Source organism: Peromyscus leucopus, chromosome 2, assembly GCF_004664715.2.
Source record: "Peromyscus leucopus breed LL Stock chromosome 2, UCI_PerLeu_2.1, whole genome shotgun sequence".
Lineage (NCBI taxonomy): Eukaryota > Metazoa > Chordata > Mammalia > Rodentia > Cricetidae > Peromyscus > Peromyscus leucopus.
In genome coordinates, this window is record NC_051064.1 from 154,413,138 (window position 1) to 154,435,139 (window position 22,002).

At 51.7% G+C, this 22,002-nt stretch overlaps 3 protein-coding genes across 5 annotated transcripts; 1 reads left to right on the plus strand and 2 right to left on the minus strand.

Moving 5' to 3' along the window:
* The first annotated feature begins 280 nt into the window (after positions 1-280).
* Perm1 (PPARGC1 and ESRR induced regulator, muscle 1) lies at positions 281-6,166 on the plus strand. Its single transcript, XM_028891452.2, has 4 exons — positions 281-717; positions 1,525-3,954; positions 4,543-4,668; positions 4,907-6,166. The coding sequence occupies exons 2-4, from the start codon at positions 1,809-1,811 to the stop codon at positions 5,017-5,019; spliced, it is 2,385 nt and encodes a 794-aa protein (XP_028747285.1). The 5' UTR covers positions 281-717; positions 1,525-1,808; the 3' UTR covers positions 5,020-6,166.
* Plekhn1 (pleckstrin homology domain containing N1) lies at positions 6,147-14,405 on the minus strand. Of its 2 annotated transcripts, none has more exons than XM_028891457.1 (16): positions 13,542-14,405; positions 13,350-13,449; positions 10,614-10,760; positions 10,431-10,511; positions 10,278-10,350; positions 9,998-10,125; positions 9,807-9,920; positions 9,620-9,700; positions 8,934-9,009; positions 8,426-8,574; positions 8,165-8,305; positions 7,806-7,952; positions 7,509-7,649; positions 7,144-7,356; positions 6,869-6,917; positions 6,147-6,784 (listed from the first exon to the last, which is right to left on the minus strand). In XM_028891457.1, the coding sequence occupies exons 1-16, from the start codon at positions 13,622-13,624 to the stop codon at positions 6,681-6,683; spliced, it is 1,827 nt and encodes a 608-aa protein (XP_028747290.1). In that variant the 5' UTR covers positions 13,625-14,405; the 3' UTR covers positions 6,147-6,680. The 2 variants fall into 2 exon arrangements, with proteins under 2 accessions (XP_028747290.1, XP_028747288.1); XM_028891455.1 differs by having other exon boundaries at positions 7,144-7,359.
* A 100-nt stretch (positions 14,406-14,505) lies between these two features.
* On the minus strand, positions 14,506-20,035 carry Klhl17 (kelch like family member 17). 2 transcript variants are annotated; one of them, XM_028891459.2, is made up of 12 exons: positions 19,817-20,034; positions 18,987-19,246; positions 18,777-18,898; positions 18,409-18,630; positions 17,814-17,930; positions 17,370-17,583; positions 16,993-17,137; positions 16,741-16,908; positions 16,258-16,346; positions 16,070-16,143; positions 15,673-15,854; positions 14,506-15,431 (listed from the first exon to the last, which is right to left on the minus strand). In XM_028891459.2, the coding sequence occupies exons 1-12, from the start codon at positions 19,915-19,917 to the stop codon at positions 15,203-15,205; spliced, it is 1,923 nt and encodes a 640-aa protein (XP_028747292.1). In that variant the 5' UTR covers positions 19,918-20,034; the 3' UTR covers positions 14,506-15,202. The 2 variants fall into 2 exon arrangements, with proteins under 2 accessions (XP_028747292.1, XP_028747291.1); XM_028891458.2 differs by having other exon boundaries at positions 14,510-15,431; positions 17,814-17,960; positions 19,817-20,035.
* Positions 20,036-22,002: the final 1,967 nt, after the last annotated feature.

Below are 22,002 nucleotides of genomic sequence, written 5' to 3' on the forward strand. Positions count from 1 at the left end.
GATGAGCTTACAGCAAGGTGCTCAGCAGCCTACCAAGGAGCCCAGCACAGATGCTGGTTGCTCTGCCCATGTCTTCTTGAGGTAAAGCGGCCACCCTGTCTTAGGACTACCCACCAAATACACTTTTCCCTCCACTGACTACACTTTGTTCCCTTGACCCTGATCAATCCTTTTTTGAGGCCCAGGGTCCATGCCAGTCTGGGTAGCCCTTCACAAGAGCAATAAATGCACCCACTTTCCACTAGTTCCACTGGCAGGTTTAGCAATGCCCAGGAGGCTCCCATGAGCCTTGGATGTCAGATCTAGGTTGGCAATATTGTCTGCAAAGTTGGGCTAGAGACATTTAGGTAGTAGGTGGGATGGGACTGGAGTTTCACAATGAGCTGGAAGAACAGGTCTTCTTCTTGGGAAGGGGGACCTGAATGGTGCTGATCATAGGGCAGTCTTCTCTAGTTGGAATCTGATGTGACCTTAGCTGATGTCAGTCCCCAGTACTGGCCCTACACCAGGAAAATGTCCTTCATATTGTTGGAGGCCCCTCAAATGCCATCTATTTGTGGCTTGGCTCTGTGACTGGCACGAGTCATAAGTGATCCCAGGGACAGGATATTTTTGGCAGTAGGGGCGGAGCTTGCATTAAGAAGCCTAGACCATGCTGCCTGGGGACAGGCCTCTAGATGCATACCTCCACTGCCCAAGCTGGCTGCTGAGAATCAGGTAGGATACACTTAGCCCCTTGCTTCTGTCTAGGGGTCCTAATGACAGGAAAGCTTTACCATGGTCTCTCCAGGGTCTAGAGATGGGGAAAGGGCTGGAAGTTAGGAAGCCCCCAGTGGCTTTTCTCATTCGGAAGCCCCCAGTGGCTTTTCTCATTCAGGATTGTTTCAGTCATAGTGACCTCCTAGTCTCCTCATTCTAGACATAGCTGGCCAAGGCCCCAAGAGTAGCCCCTTTAGGAGACAGAGGCTGGAGGCCTTGGCTAGCTCTGGTTATCTTGGTTCACTGAGATAGGGCAAAATGGGGCTTTGGATAGTCAGGCAGCACTAGATGGGGGTACAGACACTGAGGACAGCCAGAGCAGATTGCTGGGGCTCAGGGAAGCTCATCTAACTTCTGTAACCTCTGGCCTAGGCTCTTCTTACAAACTTTTGAGCAGGCTTTGACCAGTACCAGCATGACCTTGGTACACTCAGAAAACCTGTTCCAGCCAAGACTGGTGGAAGGTCATCATGAGGAGGCTAGTCACCCATGGTTACTATAGATCCTCTTCTATGGTTATCTGGTGGTGACTGGGGAGGCTAGGGATGACCATCAGAGGGAATTGATCTCTGATTGGGTAGTCTTTGATGCAGACCATTGTGTGAGAAGGGAAGTCAATCCCATCAAAAGATCTCAGAGATGTGAGGGAACACCATTCAAACATGACTAACACTGGTCTTTAGTTTACTTCACTAATATATATTAAATATATAGCATATTTAATAATAATATTATAATATATAATAAAATTATATTTCATTTTAGGACTGTGACAATATGTCATGGTAAAGTTATTTGGAATTGAACTGAAAATAGGGGAAACTGAAGTAGATTTCTTACTCAGAAGAATGAATTAGAAGAATCTGGAAGAAGCAGAGACTGTCCTGTGGTTCCTCTAGATGGAAATGAACCGCCAGAGAGGGGGCAGGTGCTACGAGGTCAGGCAGGGTGGTAGCAGTGTGTACTACTTAGTTTATGGAGCCTGGATTTGTGAAGACCCTGCCTGGCCCAAAGTCTTGCTGTCACTCCAGCACCTCTGCTGATGTGCAATGGACAACTTCCAGTATAGTGTCCAGCTTAGTGATCGAGAGTGGGCCGAGTTCTCAGCCACTGCTGATGAGTGTGGCCTCTTGCAGGCTGGCCTGGCCTCTGGTGACGAGCTCTTGTCCAGTGACATTGACCAAGGGGACAGCAGTGGAAGCAGCCCCCCTGGGCCCCCACCCCTCTTCACTGGGCAGCTGGCTCCCCAGGGGAGGAGACAACAGGGCTCTGAGTTGGAGGACGTGGCTACTCAGCAGCTGGTCAGCAGGTCTCAGTGTGAGCCTGTCCTGGCTCTGGAGGCCAGTCATCAGGTAGCCGGCACGTCCACACAGTCAGAAGCTCTACTGTTCCTCAGCCCAGACAGCGTCTGTCCTGGTCAGGCCTTGTCCTTCCAAGGGTCAGCAACTTTCAGGGACAAGATGCAGAGGCTTTTGCAGGGCCCTGCTCCCAGCTCTCCTGGTGAGCCCTCTCATAGTCCTGAGTCCCCTGGCCACAATGCCATCCCTCAGAGTCCTCCTGACAACCTTGAAGCTCCACTGCGGAACCCTGGTCGTAAGAAGAGGCGTGCTATGGCCACCAAGGGGGCCAAGTGCTCTGGATCTCTGGGCTCTGCTGCTGTCCAGATGAGCTCCCCACAACTTATGGAGACCAGGCCCAAGGAGGTTCTTATGTCTGGGACATTAATGGCAAAAGCCCAGCAGGGTAAGCCACAGTCAGACTCTGCAGGTGCTTCTGAACATGGCTCTAGTATCCCTGAACATACGGCCAAACAAGAGTCAGACTTGGATCTGTCTACACCTGTTCTAACAACTGAACAAGATACAGACCAGATCAGAAAGACACCCAGAGCTGTGCTACACATGATATCCAAACCTGTCCAGGAAGCTCATCCAGATGTCTCCACAGCCACACCAAATGTGTCTCTCTCTACACATGCCTCCAAGTCTCAACCTTACACGGCTTTGTCTAAACCTGCCTCCAAGCCTCAGTCTGACATAGATTTGTCTCCACATGTCTCCACATCTGACATGACTTTTTCCACACTTGCCTTCAAATGTCAACCCAATACAAATCAGTCTATACTTGCCTCTGATCCTGACATGGCTTTGTCTACACCTGCCTCCATGTCTCAACTGGACAAAGCTGAGTTTGCACCTGCTTGCATACCTGGACTGCATGAGGACCTATCTGTAGTAGGCTCCGAGATCAAGTCAGAAGTTTATCCCTCTATGCCTGCCCCAGTGGTTATGCTTTGTACAGATCCGCCTCATTCTGTTTCAAAGACTGAGTCTGAAGAGAGTATGTCTATACCTGCTATGCCTCCCTTGTCCCCTGTTTCCCAGGCTGAAGCTGCCATAGTGAATACAGACGTGACTGTGCCTCCTGGGGGATACTTTGAGAAGCCATTAGGGCAGCTCTCAGCAGGGTCTTCAGGATACTCCTTAGGGGAGCCTTGTCCAGGTCCTGTTCAAGCCTCCAAGAAGAAGAAAGTACGATTCTCCATGGCTGTACCCAGCCATGAAGAATCAGGATCAGGTGAACCTACAGGTCCACCCTTTCTAGCCCCAGACCGGCCCCCAGCTCCCAGGACAGTAGCAGGGAGCCGTGGGGGGTCTGCAGCCTGGGATGCTGTGGCTGTTGGACCCCGACTCCCCCAGCCTCGGATCCTCAAGCACCTGCCTCCTCCTATATCCTCTGTCTCAGCAGAGCCTGAGCCTGGAAGCTGCTATGCAGTGACTCTCCCTGAGGCCTATGAGTTCTTCTTCTGTGACACCATTGAGGAGGAAGATGAAGATGTAGAGGATGAGGCAGCAGCCAGCCAAGCCCTGGATGAAGTCCAGTGGCCTGACACATGCGAGTTCTTTTTTAGGGACAGCAGAGCCCAAAGGTCAAGTTGTCAGAGGGGACACTCCACAGTCCTACCCCCAAAAGCAGAGGCTGTGGCACCTGTTCCCCCTGGGGATTTAGTGCCTATCTCCATCCCTGAGGTCTATGAACACTTCTTTACTGAGGAAGAATTTGGGAACAGACAGCCACCAGCCACCCATATCCAACTGCAAACCTCGGAGCTCTTCAGGGAAGTAGGGCCTGAGGCATACTCCAAGCCTGTTCCAGCTACAGCAGAACATCTTAGCTTGACAATCAGAGAGGCAGGTAGGTGTTGATCAAGACCCAGCCCTATCCAAGTCCTGGGAACATACTGTCCAGGGAGTTAGGCCAAGAGGATATGGGAGAGGGGCAGGAAGGATTCTGATCATCTGCCTGTATGGATGTGTTTGTATGTGTGCTCTTGCATGCTCTGGGATCTACACAAAGGGAAGGGTAAGTTCCTAAGCTACCCCAGGACACAGTCAAGATGGGGCAGCTCAGGCCAGACACCAGGGTTTTGACTTTGACACTGATCATTGTCCTAAGTCCAGTCCCAGATGCCATCAGGAACTTTCCTCCAGCTCCTAGGGGGATAGGTACTAGGCACACATTCCCACTCAGTCCATGCTGATTGAGGCACTGTGGAAAAATATCTCCTCTCCCCTCTGGAAACTATTTCACAGACCAGAGAACAGAAGACCCTAAAGGCAAATCACCCAAATTGTTCTGACTCAACTATGATACATGTTATCCAGTGTCTTAAGGAAGAGAAATCATGTGGAAGATCTGACTCAACACATTTCTCTAGGACAGATGGGATTTTATGTCAGGCATATTTCAGAGAAGAGCATCTAATGTACTTTTCTTTCCTAGAGGAGCTACGGAGTCCCCTTACTTCATTTACATTCAGCCAGAATGACATGTGCCTGGTATTTGTTGCCTTTGCCACTTGGGCTGTGAGAACCTCTGATCTACATGCCCCAGATGCTTGGAAAACAGGTTTGGAGGTCCTGGGGACAGAGGGTGTTATGCTTAGAAGCCCTAGTGGCTATAGTTATTTACATCTGCTGGGCCAGCAGGGATGAAGGGTACATGGGAGGTTCAGCCTCTCTTTGACCTTGCTTTTGTCATTACTAACCTACTTCCAACATACTGTCCTTTGAAGGCTGGGTTATATAGGCAGAAGGTAGTAAGAAGCCAGAGCTGGCACTCAGGGTATCTTCTATCTCTCTTACAGTCTTGCTGGCCAACATTGGCACCATCTCTGCTATCCGCTACTTCCGCCGTCAGGTTGGAAGAGGGCGTAATGGCAGACCAAGACCAAGTTCCAACTCAAGCCCAAACTGCTAGGAGCCAGGCTGGCCTGGTGAGGCACGGGGCACGGGGATGAACCCAGGTGACAAGGACAAGATCTTGCTCTTCTCTCCACCCTTTGATCCCTGACTTCTGAGGCATCTAGGAAGGAGCCAGTATCTGTGGTGCTGACTTACTTGGACTCAAACTAAGGGTCCAGCCAGTGGCTAAGACCAAGGCTATTTTCCATACGTGAGAGGGTAGAGATTCAGGATTGTGGGTGAGTGGACCCTGAGCCAAGAGCTAGGTAATAGGGCATCAGATTTGCAAGTAAAAACCACAGGGTACATAGCTATATTTGAATTTACATGAAGTACTTGAGATGTACTTGTATGAAGAAATTATTTGTTGTTATCTAAAATCCAACTTAATTGGGCGCCCTGCCTTTTGTCTAGTCATAAATAAAGGATGAGCAGCACAAGAGGACTCTACAGTAAGTCTAAAAGCAAAAAGGCCCCTCTGGGTCTGGGCCAAGGGGCTACTAGGTGCCTTCAAAGCTAGAGGGAGGCAGTCCAAGAACTCTGCTCTACTGAAAGGCAGGCTTGGCTGTCAAGGGCCTCCAAGGTCCTGATCCCTAAGGCACCACAGCCACAGCTTGCCTAGGCCTGGCCTGAGTCAATGAATAGGTTCTAGGACAGTGGTTCTCAACCTTCCTAATGCTGCAACCTTTTAATACAGTTCCTCATGTTGTGGTGACCCCTAACATAAAATTATTTTTGTTGCAACTTCGTAACTGTAATTTTGCTACTGTTATGGATTGTAATGTAACTATTTTTGGAGCTAGAGGCTTGCCAAGGGTGTTGCAACCCACAGGTTAAGAACCACTGTTCTAGGAGATATCTCCGGGAATGGCTTCTGAGGCCCCTGCAATATGGCATCTGTGGGGCAGGGCTGGGTCTTCTCCAAGAGCCCTGGACAGGATATACATAGAATTTGATAGCATCCTATGGAAGGATTGTCTCCTGATACTATAGGGAGCTTGAGTGAAGCCAAGGCTGAGAGAAGTTGTGAGTGGGAAGGTAGGTGAAGGGACTGAGGTGGCATTGTGAAGACAGCAAACGAAGGTCCTCAGGATGGTGGGGTACTCTGGCTGCTCAGAGGGGAACACAGGGACACAGCACCAATAAAATCTCTTTCTTGTTTATGGTGTTAGTCTTTCTGACCAGCCTTACCCTATGCACCTAACAGTACTGGATCTTCCCATACTCCTGTTTCTTGTGATAGTTCTCAACCTACTGACCTCTGACCTCATGTCCTCTGTCTTCACATGCTGAGTTTGATGACCTGACTTTTTTTCAGTGCTTTGTATTTCACATTCATGCTGTTCCCCACTTCTAAGTAAATACCTGCTCTAGCACTTTCATTCTTTCTTCCCTAGAGGTATAAACCCTGGGGATATCCAGGATCTCACTGATTTACCTCACTGGTTTGTTCCTAGGAAGAGTCACCTCCTCTTAGTTGCTCTAGTTGCTAAAGCTGAGGAACTAGAGCCTGGTGAGAGGTGCTTCTGTCCTCAGAGTTCTACACACCCTTAACTGGCTGGGATTAGTTAGCCCTGGTGAATTTAATGTAGGTCACAGGGCTGGTATGGCTGCATACTCTTATCCAGGTTGATACTGGTTGGTTGTGTTTCTGAGAAGCAGCCCACCTGGGGCCCATTAGATCCACTGGATGAGTCCCATATCCACTGGAGTCTTCCTGAGCTGTGTCCACTTCTGGTGGGAGGGAGAGGAAGTCTTGTTCCAGGTAGGAGCCTCCTCATCTAGTAGGGATGTCATAGACAAGTCAAACATCAGCCTTTAGGAAATAGCACCCCTTCCCTGAAGGAGAGGAGACCCTCACTCACCTGGGGGAGGTGGCAGGGAACTGGGTGTACTTTCTCTGGTAGGGGTGACCTGGGAGCCCCAAAACACAAGTCTTAAAGCCAGCACAAATCAGTCTCCTTGATTTGCCAGTCTCTTGCCACTTTCTTTAACGTCTAGCTTCCTGTACTACTGAACTGTCTCTATCCCTGGTTTCTCCCTGTCCTATTTTCTGCTTTTCTCCTTGGCATCCTAGAACCCTCTACCCAACATCCCCTGATCCTGAAGCCTCCACACCAGAGTGGAGGATGCGACTTACAAGCTGAGGGAAGTCTGAAGGCCGTGGCCCTCTGTTCTTGATGGAACCCCGGTGTCTCTGGGAAGCTCTGGACTGCAGGGCACCTTTCTTGGATAGCAAGTGGGAGCCCAGAGGCATAGGGGAGCTGGAGTCAGAGACAGGCACAGACACGGAGACTGAAGGGAACGGGCTTGATAGCTCAGGTCCAGGTGATGTCTGCATCGCACAGAGGAACTGCTGGGAAAATGTGAGTTACCTGAAGCCCTGGTCTGGGACCACTATGAAGCCTAGGAATCCCTTGCCCAGAAGCACCCTCCCTTCATAGTTTTCAAGCTTCTGACATCTCCTGATCTCACTGTAGCATATCCACCTAGTAGGACACTGACCTCATCTAGGCCTTGGAGGTCTGTAATCTTGCGGTGGGATGTAGCTGGTGGTGTGTAGGGATCAGCATAGAGTGGAGAGTGTGGAATATCCAAAGAGTGGTCCTGAGCCTCTGGACCACTGTCTAGGTCCATTGCACTTATCTACAAGAAGAAAGAGATGCATGGGTTCCCTTAGTTAGATGCAACAAGAACCTTCTGTGCTCAGTACATGAGGTCTCTGTGTGTTCCATCTAGACAAGCAAGAAAGTAGAAGCAGAAGGCATAGTGGCCTGGGGTCAGGGTATGTGGTGGGCTCACCTTGGTCAGGTCCAGGTGCAGGGGCAGTGGGACAGCTGAGCCAGATACTTCCCTTCGAGCTTTGCCCCTGGGAGACTGGCTACTGCCACTGTGCCTCAGCTCTATCTTCTTTTGGACAGTGCTGGCACAGTTAGAGTTGGTCTGGATCTGTGGACACAAAGAACTACCCAGAAAGATCTCCAGGGCTTCTTTCCCACACACTCTTCTATGAGGCTGTATGAAGGTCCCTTCAGTTCAAGTTCCCTCCCTGGTGAACTATGGTCCAGGGTCACTGTGAGACAGTGGGACCTAGTCTCCCCAGAAGACAGAAGTCCTGTGTTTTCTTATCCCCATCCCATGTCATTCCTTTAGGTACTTACAGGTACAGGCTGGTCAAGGAAGCCTATAGTGGTTGGCACTGAGGATTCAGGGAGGGATTGGCTGGTGGGGAGCACTGGACACTCTAATTTCCAGCTGGTTCGTCCATTGGAAGAGAGTGAGCCTCGGCCTCTACACACAACCTAAGCAGCAGAGGTAAGGTGAGTGGCTAGATCTGTCTCCTTGTCTATCCCTGCTTGGACCTACCATTTTTCTCCCTAGTTTGTACCACCTGAGTTATAGGGACCTCACTGACCCCTCACCTGTGTGGGTCCATGTAGTCCTGGGAAATTCTCTAGGCCAGGCAGCAGGTGGGCCCCATCCCTATGAGAGACAGTCCGGAGGCACAGCAGCCATTGACTGTAATCCTCATAACTGGCACATACCACACGGATGGTGTTGATGAGGCAGCCTAGCACACAGACATGTGAACTAAGGTCTGGCAGGACAGGTACATTCCTTACCCCACAGAAACCCCAGCAAAGATTTTGAGCATCTACCATACTAACCCTTGGCCGGGCGTTGGTGGCGCACGCCTTTAATCCCAGCACTCGGGAGGCAGAGCCAGGTGGATCTCTGTGAGTTCGAGGCCAGCCTGGGCTACCAAGTGAGCTCCAGGAAAGGCGCAAAGCTACACAGAGAAACCCTGTCTCGAAAAAAACAAAAAAACAAAACAAAAACAACAACAACAACAAAAAAAAAAAAAAAAAACATACTAACCCTTATTAGAAGCCCAATCAGACAGTGGGTAGATTCTGGGTAGGACCCTACCTTCGATGAGAAAAGAGCGGATCTCCTTTTCCTTCTCTTCTAGGTTGATGTGAATGGCACTTAGTGGAAGCTCCCCCTGTAGAGTGAGGACTAGGTATTTATCTGTGTCATCTCAGCCTCTTCCTGGCCCTACCTTCCATCCTGCCCTCCAGAGCTGGGCTGGAAACTCAGGCCACCCTAGCACTGAGGATGACACTCCGGGAAAGGCTAGGCAGCTTTGTTCTGGGACATTCCCACTTTACTTCCTGTTGGTTTTTCTCCAGCCGATGCCAGTTGTAGACAGATGATGCTTATAGGGATTAGTCCTTGTCAGGGAAGCTCCCTTGGTATGTTTTTAAGTGACTGTGAGTACACACCAGTATCATGCTCTGGTTCCTCACCCCCACCCCCACACATAGACATGATGCATGGAAGGTGCTCAGAGACAATGCACCAGGGATTCCAAGAAGTAGCTTATTCCATTCCACCCACTCCAAGGCTAGTGATGTCCCTCCAGGATGAGAGGAGTTGTAGAGGGTGGAGACTCCTCTTCTATGCCAGAGCAGAGACCAGATTGACCGGGGCAGTGGGGCCAGATGGGTGGAGCCCTGTGCTCTGTCCCAACAAGCCCTGAAATACAGGTTTCTGAGTTTCCATTCCCACCCCACAAAGGACACCTAGGACAGGTATATGTGGAGAAGGCCAACCTTAAAGCTAAGCCCATCTGGCTCCTCAGAGAAGATGGCCAGGGATGCTGGGTATAGTACCAGAATCCGGTCCCACTGCTCCTGTAAGGGGTCAAAGGATAGAGTGGGGTTGGGCACCCAGAGTCCAGCCTTACCTGCCCCTGTATCCTTCCCTATCTCATTGCACCTCATGTCTTTTCCCACCCACCTGAGAGGGCAGATGCTGCAGCTTGACCCTTGAGGCACAGATTGCATTGCCCATGGATTCACACCTGGATGCTCTCCATAGCCGTGTCCAGGGGAGTTCATTCCCCAGGGGACCCTGGGAAGGAAGAAGTAGGTCAAAGTCAGGCCAGAGAATCTGGATGGGAGAAAGGCTTGCAGGTTCCTGCTACTGACCTGTGGGGGCGCTGAATGGCAGCGTTGCAGACCCCCCAAGAGAGCCATTTGCTTCTCCAGGTGGTAAATCCAGTGACTGAGCTCAGCTTCACTGTGGCAGAGAACAAGGAGCGGGGCAGGCAGTGGGCCTGGGGGCAGAAGAGTCAAGTGGGCTAGAGGAAAAGCTAAGAGCTCCCAGAAGCCCACAGGAAAGTCTCCTCTCCAAGGGCTCAAAGTAGACCTCCAAGGCCAGGTCCAGGGGTTCTGGTCCAGTGGTGGCCAGCCAGCACTCTCCACACACCTGTAATCTGAAAGGCATGCTCTCTGGACCCATCAATCGTGCAGATGCTCAATTCTGTCAGTGGTAGCAGCCCCTGCCAGAGGAAAGTATAGGAGGGGCTGCAGGGACTCCTTAGGAACAGAGTCCCTCACTCTCTCTGTCCATACCACTCACTTGGAATGTAAGTCCTTCAGAACCATGGGCTTGGAAGTACAGGTGGGAGGGGAACAGCTCTAGGTAGCAGTCACTGATGTCCTAGAAGAGAGCAGGGCCACTAGTCTCAGAGGCTGGGGGGACAGCCCTGGAGTAGCATGGATGTTGGTCCCCAAGTATTCCCTAACCTGTTGTGGCTCCTACCTGGCTGTTCTGGAACCGCAGCTGGACCTTGGAATAGTGCACAACCTTTCCTAGGTTCCTCACAGGTGTCCTCCGCCACCCCTTTTTGAATACGCTCAGAAATGGCTGTTCCAGATTTTCTGGCTGATTTTCCGGGCCTGGGATGTCCTGGAGGAGCAGGGCTCAGGAGAGGGACCAGATGGGGCCAGATCCCCAGGCAATATACACACAGTTGCTGCATACAGTTCTGATCTGTCCATGCACGGTCACAGAATACATTCATCAAGAACATACACACACATGCATACCTCACACACACCTAAGCCTCTTCACATGAAAAGTGGAATATGTATACACCATACATAAACATATGACTCCTCACAGTCAGAGCTATCTGCTCTGTGGTGCAGACTCAGGTTGGTACATAGTGGGTTCAAACCTTATCTTCATTACCTCCCATGCTATACATGCTATGCTTGGCTTTGGTCATTCAACATCCCTAGATTTGTCAAAGAGTTCTGAGGTATATTATGAGGATGAGATAATGCTCAAAGCCTTCTCAAGTGCCCAGTGGCAGCTGGCATTGGTTTCTTACCTGGTTCTATGAAAAACAAACAAACAAACCAGAGTTCTAGCTTGTAATATTTGCTAATTTCTTTGGTGTAAATATTCCCAACACTGCCCAAATTGAGTTACCAACGTGATGTCTGTGAACTTGGAACTGGAAAGAGAAATAGCCAGCTTTTGTGAGTCTATACTGATGCCCCAGCTTACAATGTACACAGTACCTATCTTACAGTAGAAGGTAAAGCATTAGCAGCAGCATGAGGAGTCATTATGACTGAACTTGGGGCCCAGTCCTCTCCTCCCTTTTTCCATTACATAAGGCACATACATGTCTGACCTTTGCATGTGTAATTCTCTGCTGTGACCACTCAACCTTAACTCCTCATTTCACCCCCTTCAGGGCTTTGCTCAGATTTTACCTGCTTTTTGGATGCCCTAAAATTTCAGCCTTTGATTTCACTTAGTCTGGCTTATTTTATCTTCTCTTGTTTGTCTTGACTTTGACACAGGAATGGAAGAAGGTGAGAACAGGAATCATGGTGTATTTTGTTTATTGCTGATTCCACATAGCCTAGGACATGACCTGGGATGTACTGCGAGGCAGGGGGAGAGGTAGACTCAACATCTACACAATTCTTAGCCAGTCTTGGAAGAGTTCTCTTTATCATATTAGAGATCAGGTAGAAATGGGTAATGATAGCCTGGAGTAAGCTGTGAGTCACAGGCTTAGGAGAGGGATTATGTTGCCTTTGGGAGCTGCCCAGGACCACCTGCAAGGGCTGCTGTGCACTGGCCAAGTTGAACTACTTCTAGTGCAGACCTAGGAATGTGAACAGACACAAACAACTTCCATCCTTACTGACTCTGGGTGGGGCCTCCTGCACCTACACCCACTGTGGAAACTGATGTTGTATGACACTGAAAAATAGGCCATGAATAGGAAGGGCTATGAAGCTGGTCCTGGTGGCCAAATAGCCTTGGAGCTCTGTCCCCATGAGGGCTTAACTTGGAGCTGTGGCTGGGTCAGTTCTAGCTCAGGTGCAGAATCTACCTAGAGTCCATAGCCTAGGTACAGTGCACAGGACTGGTTCCATGCCTGACCTGGGTCCCTCTCCCTTAGTCCACTTTCTGAGGGTCATGTTTTGCCCTTTCCAGTTCTGGCTAGGGTCAACTACCCAAGAGCTTTGGGACTCCCTCCCAGAATTACATCCTGGGCCTGACTAGAGGGAGTCAGGGTCTGAGATATGGCCACAGAGAGGGATGCCACCCTTGGTCACTTCAGGCTCCATCTTCCTTTTTACTTCTTTGAGGCAGCAAGGTTTCTGAAAGTGATACCTGCCTGCAGAGAGCCCTGGGACCTCAGAGACCAGGAGAGACTGTGATACAATTTTTTCTAGCTTCCTGGGAGACTGTGAGAAAGGTATACTTTGGGAGTTTACATCAGCTGCGGCACCCAAGAATACAAGATGGGAGCCTTGCTCCAGCCCTGGTAGAGGCTGTACATATAACAGAGCCTGGTCTACTGGGGTGGGTGTGGTTCTCCAAGAACAGCACAGTAGGAGGTGTTCCTGTCAGACCTGCAGCCCAGGCTCCTCCCAAGTATTGCCAGAGAGTTAGGAAAAGGGGAGGGGAAAGGTATCTTTTCTCTCAGCTAGCGATTAGACCCACAGAATGGTTAGCCCTCTGATATCTCATGACAGGAGGTCTATAGGTACTCTGTAGCTGACTGCTTGCTGTATGGGGATGGGTGCCTGCCTATATGGCAACATGGTAGCTGTGGGCTGCAGATAACCAGAAACAGCTGGGGGTGGGTAACACTTGGGGACTGAGGCCTTCAGTATGCTATTTACCAGGAGCTCCGTACCCCCCTCAGTTGTTGGAGGAGTGGAGGTTGATCGTGGCCACTGTCCCCCTGGGTGTGTAACAGACCAGGCGGGCTGGTCTTGGTTTCACTCTCAGCCTAGACTTTTGGTGATCTCCCCAGGGAGGGGCAGTGTCAACTTCCTTATCTTGTTTTGTATTTGAATCCCTTCAAGCTGGCCAGGGATGACCCTGAGCTGCTAGAAGATGCAATTCCCACATTATCACTCACACTGTGGCATACACAATCATACAAGAGAAGCACAAAATTGTACTCAGACTCCAGGCCCAGTGCCACACCACTCCAGCCAGACACGCCCCTCCGCTCACCGTCCCAGGGATGTAGTGGAAGATCTTGTTAGCCGCGGTGTCCCCATCAGGCCTAGCCTCGGTGCCAAACAGGCCAGCCAGCTTCCTGGCGCTGTCCTCTCTGGGAACAAGGGAAACCGGAGGCTCAAGGCCTGGCACAGGTAGCAGGTCCAGGGAGACCCTGTTCCCTTGAGGCCAGGCCACACCCCTCACCTGTTTCCCTTGAGCGAGGGCTTTCTGGAAAAGGAGGCCCGTAGCCTCCTGGGGGTCTGAGGGACGCAGTGGCTGTTCCCCATGGATGGCAGCTGCTAGCTTGGGCTGGGCAGATCGACAGGTCTGGGTCCTTGGGCCCGTCTGCTACCACCTCCCGCCAGTGGGCGTGACCATAAGAAGTCCTGCCCCTACCCTGGGGCTGGAGGAGTCTTCTCTTTGGGCCCGGATTGGCCCCTTTCTGAGGGAAACCTTCCAGTGAGGGCCCAGGTTTTCTTAGACCCTAAGCAGATTGGGGTAGGGCAGACATTTCCTGATTGGACCAGGACCCTAACTTCAGGAGTCAGTAGGACCTGGTCTGTATACACTCTGTCTACCTGTGTTCATACTAGAAGTGCTTGGGTGATGGAATTCTATGAGCACAGAGATCCTTCCTCCCAGTTGCCCCTCCCCTGCCAGGGCACACACATCCTGTTTCCACATGAATCCCAGCTGGTCTGAGTCATTGATGACTGTAGGGGGAGTGTGCTCACTGTGACTCAAGAAGTGCAACACCATATAAAGGGAGGCCAGAACCCTCCCCCATCTTCTCTCCTGCGGGGGCCAACCTCCACCCAGACCCAAGTCAGGGTTCCCAAGGCTTAACCAAATGCAGGAAAGATGCCACAGGCCTCCCAGGTTCCTAAGACAGTAATGATAAAGTAGGGGGCCTATCTTTCTCATGCACCACATGGTCCCAGACCATAGAAGCCTCAGGACTAGGGTAACAGCCAGTCTCTGTTGGTCAACAGATATACCAGTCTCTGTTCCATCTGGATGCAAAAGTGCTGTTTTGCAGCCCCAGACATTAATGTAGCATCTGAGTCTGGCTGCACACTAGCCCATAGACCTTCACTTTGCTGTCCAGACAAGAGTCAAAGGTGTGCTGTAGGCCCACAAGCAGAGGGTACAAAAGGGGCCAGAGATGTACATTCAGCCTCAGGCCCATGGAGCCCAAGAAACATGTTTATTGTTCAAGTTGGCTCATATTGCTGTGTAGGATCTAAGTGCATGTTGTGTGCCCAGCTCCATAGAAGATTCAGAAAAGACATCACAATGTATACACAAGACATAGGAAAGAAGTCTGCTTTGTTCCCTTCAGGGACAGTGCCTGGTAGAGACAGATAAGTGCTATGTGCAAAGCGCTGGCTAGGGGCTGCATCTTCTTAGAACGCCCTTGCCTCTTCTCCTGTGGTTACAGTTGCTCTGCCCCCTACTGTTTGCAAAGCCCAGCTGTGTTGTTCATCCTCCTTCAGTGGGTGTCCATCCCCAGCATTCCCTGATGCTCCATGAAGGGAGCCAGGCAAGAGGACACTCTGAAGGGCTCTTTGGTCCCCTACATGCAGGAGAGTTGACACTTGTGAGTAAATGTGTGAACTGGTAGCTGCAGCACTTCTCATCCATCAATAAATAGTGAATCAATAAATAAGTGAGTAAACAAACAGCACACAAATAAATGAACCAGGACAAATGAATACATAGACCAAGACAGAAGGAACAAGAAATCCCTGGTGGGGTATGTGATCTGCCCTAACACTTGGTGGGAGAGACAGAGGTGGAAGGATCACCCCATAGGGTTTAAGGCATGTGGGAGGCTGCAGGGCCTCTGTGCAGTCTGACATGTGTCAGAGGCTGGTAGAGGACACAGACAGCGTGGGTGAGGAAGGTGGTGGGAAGTTGAGCAGCTCCAGCACTGCCACACCCACACTGCTGCGTCTCGTGAACATGCAGGATGCTGCCACCCACTTGTTGGTCCTTGGGTTGTACTTCTCTATGGAGTTGAGGCTGGAGCTGCCATCATTGCCCCCCACAGCGTAGAGCCAGCCGTCCATGGCCACCAGGTCATGTGTGCTCCTGGGGGTTGGGTAGGCAAGAGTAAGCCCAAGGGGCAAGTCAAGAGACAAGTCAAATGAGTGGGGCACAGGAGGAAGGACCACAGGGACAGGGCTAGGAAAGGAGCCCCAGGTGCCCAGGAGGAACCCAAGGACCTGCTGCACTGCTGAGGTGCTGTGTACACAACCCCTGGAGCAAGGCTCCTGGAGTAAACCAGATGTAGTGGCAGAACCACTCACCACCCACCCCTGGCCTTATACACCTGCGGATATTCATGGGTGCCACACTCTCCCAGGCACCAGCCTTGGTGCTATATCTCTCCACTGAGTTGAGGCAGCTTGTGCCATCGTTGCCCCCTGCCACATACAGAGCACCCTCGAGCACTGCTACTCCTGCTGAGCTGCGTCGGCTCAGCATGGAGGCCACGGGAGTCCACGAATTCACCTGTAGAGACAAGGGAACAGGCTAGAAGGCAGACCCAACAAAACACCCACCCCTGCCCCAACATAGACTCTACCCTTGGCTGGGTATCTGAGGGTCAGGGGTGGGATATAGAAAGCAGACCCCTTGGATAGCACAGGCGGCCAGAAGATGGGATTATGCCCCCACTCCACCCAGCATTTGAGAGGAGGAAATTGTGATAGGGGTGCGTTATGCACCTGGGGCTCGTACTTCTCCACGGTGGCCAGGTGTGATGAGCTGTCATAACCACCCACGGCGTACAGGTTCCCATCTGTGGGAAGGCAATATACCCACGGAGCTCCTACAGGGTGTAGGGGCTTTGGGGTAGGTGGGAAGTGGACAGGCATGAAAGCAGATACCACAGGAAGCAGGTCCTGTCACCCACCAAGTGTGGCCACACGCACATATCGCCTCCGGGTGCTCATGGCAGCAATGGATGTCCATGTTCCTGTCAGTGGGTCGTACCGTTCAGCACTGTGGACACCAGAATGATACTGATGTTCAACTACAACAGTCAAGTGACACTTTCCCAGGACCTGCTCCCAACCCCCTACCCCAAGGCAAGGCTGTGGTTGAAATCCTGTTCTGGGCATCACAGACTATAAATAGATAGCAAGGTGTACTGGGTGGGCACAGGCTACTGGCTGCTTGGACTGGAGGGAGGGACCCAGAGAGAAAAAGGAACAGAATGGTACCAAGGCCCCACTGATGCTGTGACCTGAGGTGAATAGACCTTGGGGACCTGGTAGCCAGGATTAGGCAGGACCTCATTCTCTTGGCCAGATGTGACTTCACAGTGAAGCCAGCCTCATCTGCTGCTGCTGAGCCAACCCTGCAAGGCCACTGGGGCCCTAACCCAAACTACTACCTGTTGAGGCAGGAAGCCCCATCATAGCCGCCGGCTGCATACAGAAGCCCATGCAGGGCAGCTACACCCAGGCAGCTTCGCCTTGTGCCCATGGACACCTCGGGCTGCCAGGTATTTGTCACAGGGTCATAGGACTCCACCGTTGCCAGGTCTGAGGTTCCATCATAGCTAGGAGAAGAGTCCATTACTGATCAAGGATGGCCTGGCAGGCATATGACAAACCCTTGACCCATGTCCAGCTCCTATGCTTACCCGCCCACAGCATATAGTCGGTTCCCAATAGCAGCGACTCCTACACGGGCCCGACGTGTGGACATGGAGGCCACCACATGCCAGCGGTCAGTTCGAGTGTCATACGCTTCACAGTCTCCATGGATGGCAAACAGGCTCCCACCACCTGGGAGGTGGGTGACCAAGTAAGTAAAGGGTTTCAGAAAAGCAGGGCAGGAGCCTCTAGTACAACCCAAGTGCAAAGACATGAAGGCTCCAGGGGTGGGAAGAGATGGGGACTGGGTCATCCTGGTGGAACCCATGCAATAGGGTCTTTGAAATACACAGGTCATAAGTGTATTCTGAGTTTGGGTAGATGGCCTAGGGCAAGAATGGGAAGGAGAAGGGGTTCAGCATACCAACAGCAAAGAGCACAGGACCAGCACCCTCACAGCGACGGGGTCTTGTGCGGCTAGTACCCAGAACACCCCTCTGCTCAGGCAGCAGGTGGAACTTAAGAGCCTCAATGAGCAGATCCTTGCAGTCAGGATGATGCCTCACAAGGCTTTCAGCATCGACGTGGCCCAATAGGAAGTCTCGGCTTAGCAGAGGCAGCCGTACACACTTCATCAGCTAGGGCAGGAGGTGCCAGGTAAGGCAAGACCCTAGGGGATACTTGTCCCAGAACTAAGACCCACTCAGGTGCCTATAGCACTTGTATGATTAGTTCTTGAGACAGGCACCTATATCACCCCAAAATAGTTCCTGAATGGAAAATGCTAAGGACTCCAAGAAGTATGATTACACCTTAGCCCCCTGCATTCCCTCCAAGACACCATGGGAGCTCCAGGACCTGGCCTCACCCTTGGTACATGCTGCCTCCGAGTGTCTACATCATGTTTGACCCAGCTCAGGACTGCACGATAGACATCTTCCTCTGAGGGCACGTTCAGGCTATCACTAGAGACCAATTCCAGTACCTGGGGGTGAGAGGTCCTCAGACCTGACATCTGGGTAGGGGAGGGCCCAGAAAACCATGAAGGTGTCTGAGAGTATCAGATAAAGGGCATGTGCATGTGCACGCACAAACACACACACTTAATGTTCTTAGAGCAAAGGACCAAGCAGAGTCATGCAGATTTTTGGTTCCAGTAATGGTGGTGATGGATAAAGGAGGGGTGTCCTAGGCCCTGAGTAGCTTTAGGTACATGGAATCAGGGACTGGGAATCATGGTCCTGGAGTGTGGTAAAGACAGGAATCTAAAGCAAATGATTGGGTGGAGTCAGAAGATGTGGACAGGGTTGGGGGGAGATGGGCAGGGAATGGATCATAGGATGAAACTTGCACCAGAAACTTGAGAATGAGGATTGCAGAACACTGGCTGCTAGGATCTGGGCTGGGGCAATGTAGGGTATGGGCTGGGCCAAAACTGGCATGTTACCTGCTTCAGTGGTTACCTGCTTCAGTGGCAACAGCATGAACTCCTCAGTCTTGGCCACATCCACGAAGTGCTGCAGCACGTACCTGTGTGCTGCCTTGAGCAGGTCACTGCATGAGTGTGTGTCTGCAAATCCTCGGATGCCCAGACAGTTTGAAGGGTCAAGCTGGCTCAGGAGGAACTTGCAGCAGGCATCTCGGACACCATTCAACTGTAGAAGGCTGGCAGCTGGGAGTAGAGTCTGAGGCACGAAGATGGGTGAGGCAGGAGGGGGCCAGAGGAGCACAGAGTAACTGGAGATTGAGGAGAGGCATGGGGAGGCCAGGCTACACAGATCTAGGGCTGGAGACCCCAGAGGCGTATGGGTGTGGGAATGGCATGCCTCACCTGTACGTTGCCCTCGCCCACCACGATCTCAGCTGTGTATGCAAACTGCACCAGTTGGTCTAAGGCCTGCGGGTCAATGTCATGCAGCGTCACATGTGTCTGTCGGCTCTCACTCATCTCATCTGTAAGGACAGTGGGTCAGGCTGCCTGCCCTGGGAGATGTGCAGAGAGCCCTCTAAGGCTGCCCAGACTGAGGTATGTGGTACTTGCTTGTGAACATAGCGTGGAAGTAGGGGCTGCAGGAGGCCAACACCACCTTATGAGCACGGATTTCCTTGGCTGCCACATGCAGGACGATGTCACACAGGAGGCCACGCTGCCGCATGCGGCTCATAGCCACAAAAGCGTCGTGGTAGTGCCGCTTCGAGTTGTGTGCCACACTGTGACCCTCTCGGCTCAGCAGTTGCATCGCACCTTCCATGGGGGCTGCAGGCCGGGCCTGCCTGGGCCGAGCTCGCTCTGCCTCAGGGCTGCAGGCCGCAGGGCTAGGTCAGTGTTTATACACTGTAGGGAACCACTCACCCACCCTTGAGAACTCTGGCATAGCCAAGGCAGCTGCAGTCTATCCTGAGCAGTTCAGTCACCTGGGACCAATAGCCTATCAAGGACCATCCTGTCACTCATTGACACTTTCCAAGGCTCAAGTTCTCGCTCCTGTCAAGGAACCTCCCTAGAGCCAGTGCAGATTCTTTCCTAAACCTAAGCCTGCTCCCAACTGGGGCTTGCCCCCTTCCTCTGCTCACGACTTCTCCTAGGGCTCCATGCTCCTCTTCTAGTGCCCCAGGAGAAGCAGGCATTTCCCAGAGAGCAGTTGTCCTTAGCACTCATTGTGAGCGCAGTAGGCGCTGGAGAGTAGTTGGCCAACGCTATCCCTCTGAAGTGAATCCCCGGATCCCACTCACCTCACCCGGCCCTGGGAGCAGCCCCTTCTGCCCCATTCTGCAGATCAGTTCAAGCACGGCCGGAGCACCAAAGGGCTAAGACCCTGCACCACTGCTTGCCGGTCGCCATCCCTCCCTCCAACCCTCCACCCCACTCACGCCGGAGGCTGGGGCGGCGGGGGCGCCTCAGGCCCGGGCCCCGGGCTGCTGTGCTCTGGACTCTGCGTCCTGCCAGCAGGCCGCTCCCCACGGGGCTGCATAACTTTAGCAGCCAAACCCGCGGCGGAACGCAGTGTGACTGATTCGGACAGCAGGAAGACTGCTTGGCCGCAGCGTCCACTCCGGCACCGGCCCGTCTCCGCAGCCCCTGTTTCTCGGCGCCGCCCGCCCTGCTTCAAACAAGGTTGCAGGACCTGCCCCACCCCCACCCCCAGCCCCCCTGTAGATGTCAGCATTGCGCAGCTAACCCCTGAGGACTAGGGAGCCCCACTCCAAGAAGGTCCCAAGCGGCCTATAGCGTCTATGTTAGCTCCAAGTTCTGGTATCCCAGCACTCACCAGCTAGATATTGCTGACTGACAAAGCTCTATTGCACTGGGGTCGCGCTGGGTGCAAGCCAGTCTTCTTAGGCCTCCCTTTCACAAGCGTGTGGAAAGGTAAACTCCATCCTGGTTCAGCGTTCCTACACATACATGTTTGAGCATTAGATGGATGGGAGCTGCTAGGGTCTGCCAGATGTTGTGTTATCCATCGAGATGGATACAGATGTTGTGTTATCCATCGAGATGGATACAGCATTCTTTCTTGTCACACCCAGGCTTGCCAAGAAATTAGGTGTCCTCTGACTAAAATAATAATAATAATAATAATAATAATAATAATAATAATAATAATAATAATAAATTTATTTTATGTGTATGGGTGTTTTGCCTATTGTATATTATGTAAACTATGTGCATGCAGTGCTTACAGAAGAGAGCATCAGATCTGGGACTGAAGTTACAGACAGTTGTGAACCACCCTGTGGATGCCGGGAATTGGACCCGGATCCTCTGAAAGGGCAGCTAGTGTTCTTAAGCATGAGCCATCTCTCCAGTCCCTGGTTTGTTTGTTTATTTATTAGAGACAGAGTCTCTCTGTGTGACTCTGGCTGTCCTAGAACTCACTCTGTAGACCAGGATGGTCTCGAATTCAAAGACTCGCCTGCTTCTGCCTCCCGAGTGCTGAGATTAAAGGCGTGCAGCACCATTGCCCAGTGCGGGGCGTTTACTCACCAACCCCACAGTTCCCCCAGAGTTTTCTTGAGTTCGAGCAGCAGGAAATATTAGAAGGATTTAGAGTATGGAGATAAACAGAAAATACAGGATAGCCTTGAGAGGGCCTGGAACCTATTCCAATGGGCCCTGACTGTCTCTGCCCTAGGGTATTTATAGAAATGCCAAGGGGTGAAGCAAAAGACCTCCCCCCAGCACAGCCAAGTGCAGACCATCTCAGACACCTGCACTCATGGCAGTGGTCTAATCATCCTCTCTATGCGGACCTGCCGGGTAAAGCCACTAGGAACCTGAAAATGGGCTTCCACAGCCCAGCCAGCCCCTGGTTTAAAATTAAAAAATAATTTGGGGGGGGGGATTGGACTACACAGAGAAACACTGTCTAGAAAACAAAACAAATATTTATTCGTGTGTGTGTGTGTGTGTGTGTGTGTGTGTGTGTGTGTGTGTGTGTAGAGAGAGAGAGAGAGAGAGAGAGAGAGAGAGAGAGAGAGAGAGTTTTTTACTCTAAATGCATCATTCCTATGCAGTTCTCATGGAAGCCATAAGAGGACATTCTTCGATCTCTTTAAACCAGAGTTACAGATAGCTGTGAGCCACCTTGTGGGTGCTGGAAATAGAGCCTGGGTCCTCGGCAAAAGTAGCAAGTGCTCTTAACTGCTGAGCCATCTCTCCAGCCCCTCTTCTGATTTTTTATTAACTGCCAGCGTCTGTGTTGCCGTTTAGGCCCTCTTTTGTTTTTTGTTTTTCTCACTAGAGCCACTTCTTACGTTATTGGTTTGTAAGCACTGTTTGTATAGGAGGATCAGCTGTCATAGGCACTGCTCTGCACACACAGTACAGATGAGCTGAAGGTAGGGCTGTCCGGATTTCCAGCCTTGTGTTTCCCGGGTGGAACCGTTGTTACTGCATTTTATGAAGGCATTGAGCTGTGAGCGCAAGTGAATTCGTGCAGAAGTCACTGCTTAGCACGTCTGCTGAGCCAATAGGACGAAGGTGCCCTCCCGCCTGGGGACGCCAGCAGTACCATTCGAGAACCCTAAAGCCACCAGCATGGTAGGACGGGCGGGGC

Coding starts and splice junctions, on each gene's coding strand:
- Perm1 (XM_028891452.2), top strand. CDS start 1,809: ATGGACAACTTCCAGTATAGTGTCCAGCTTAGTGATCGAGAGTGGGCC. Junction 3,955..4,542: donor CTTGACAATCAGAGAGGCAG/GTAGGTGTTGAT, acceptor TTTCTTTCCTAG/AGGAGCTACGGAGTCCCCTT. Junction 4,669..4,906: donor CCCAGATGCTTGGAAAACAG/GTTTGGAGGTCC, acceptor TCTCTCTTACAG/TCTTGCTGGCCAACATTGGC.
- Plekhn1 (XM_028891455.1), bottom strand. CDS start 13,624: ATGGGGAACAGCCACTGCGTCCCTCAGACCCCCAGGAGGCTACGGGCC. Junction 13,450..13,541: donor CCCTCGCTCAAGGGAAACAG/GTGAGGGGTGTG, acceptor CCTTGTTCCCAG/AGAGGACAGCGCCAGGAAGC. Junction 9,921..9,997: donor GCCATTCAGCGCCCCCACAG/GTCAGTAGCAGG, acceptor CTTCCTTCCCAG/GGTCCCCTGGGGAATGAACT.
- Klhl17 (XM_028891458.2), bottom strand. CDS start 19,917: ATGCAGCCCCGTGGGGAGCGGCCTGCTGGCAGGACGCAGAGTCCAGAG. Junction 17,584..17,813: donor GGAGGCAGCATGTACCAAGG/GTGAGGCCAGGT, acceptor CTCCTGCCCTAG/CTGATGAAGTGTGTACGGCT. Junction 16,144..16,257: donor TGTGCGTGTGGCCACACTTG/GTGGGTGACAGG, acceptor GCCTTCCCACAG/ATGGGAACCTGTACGCCGTG.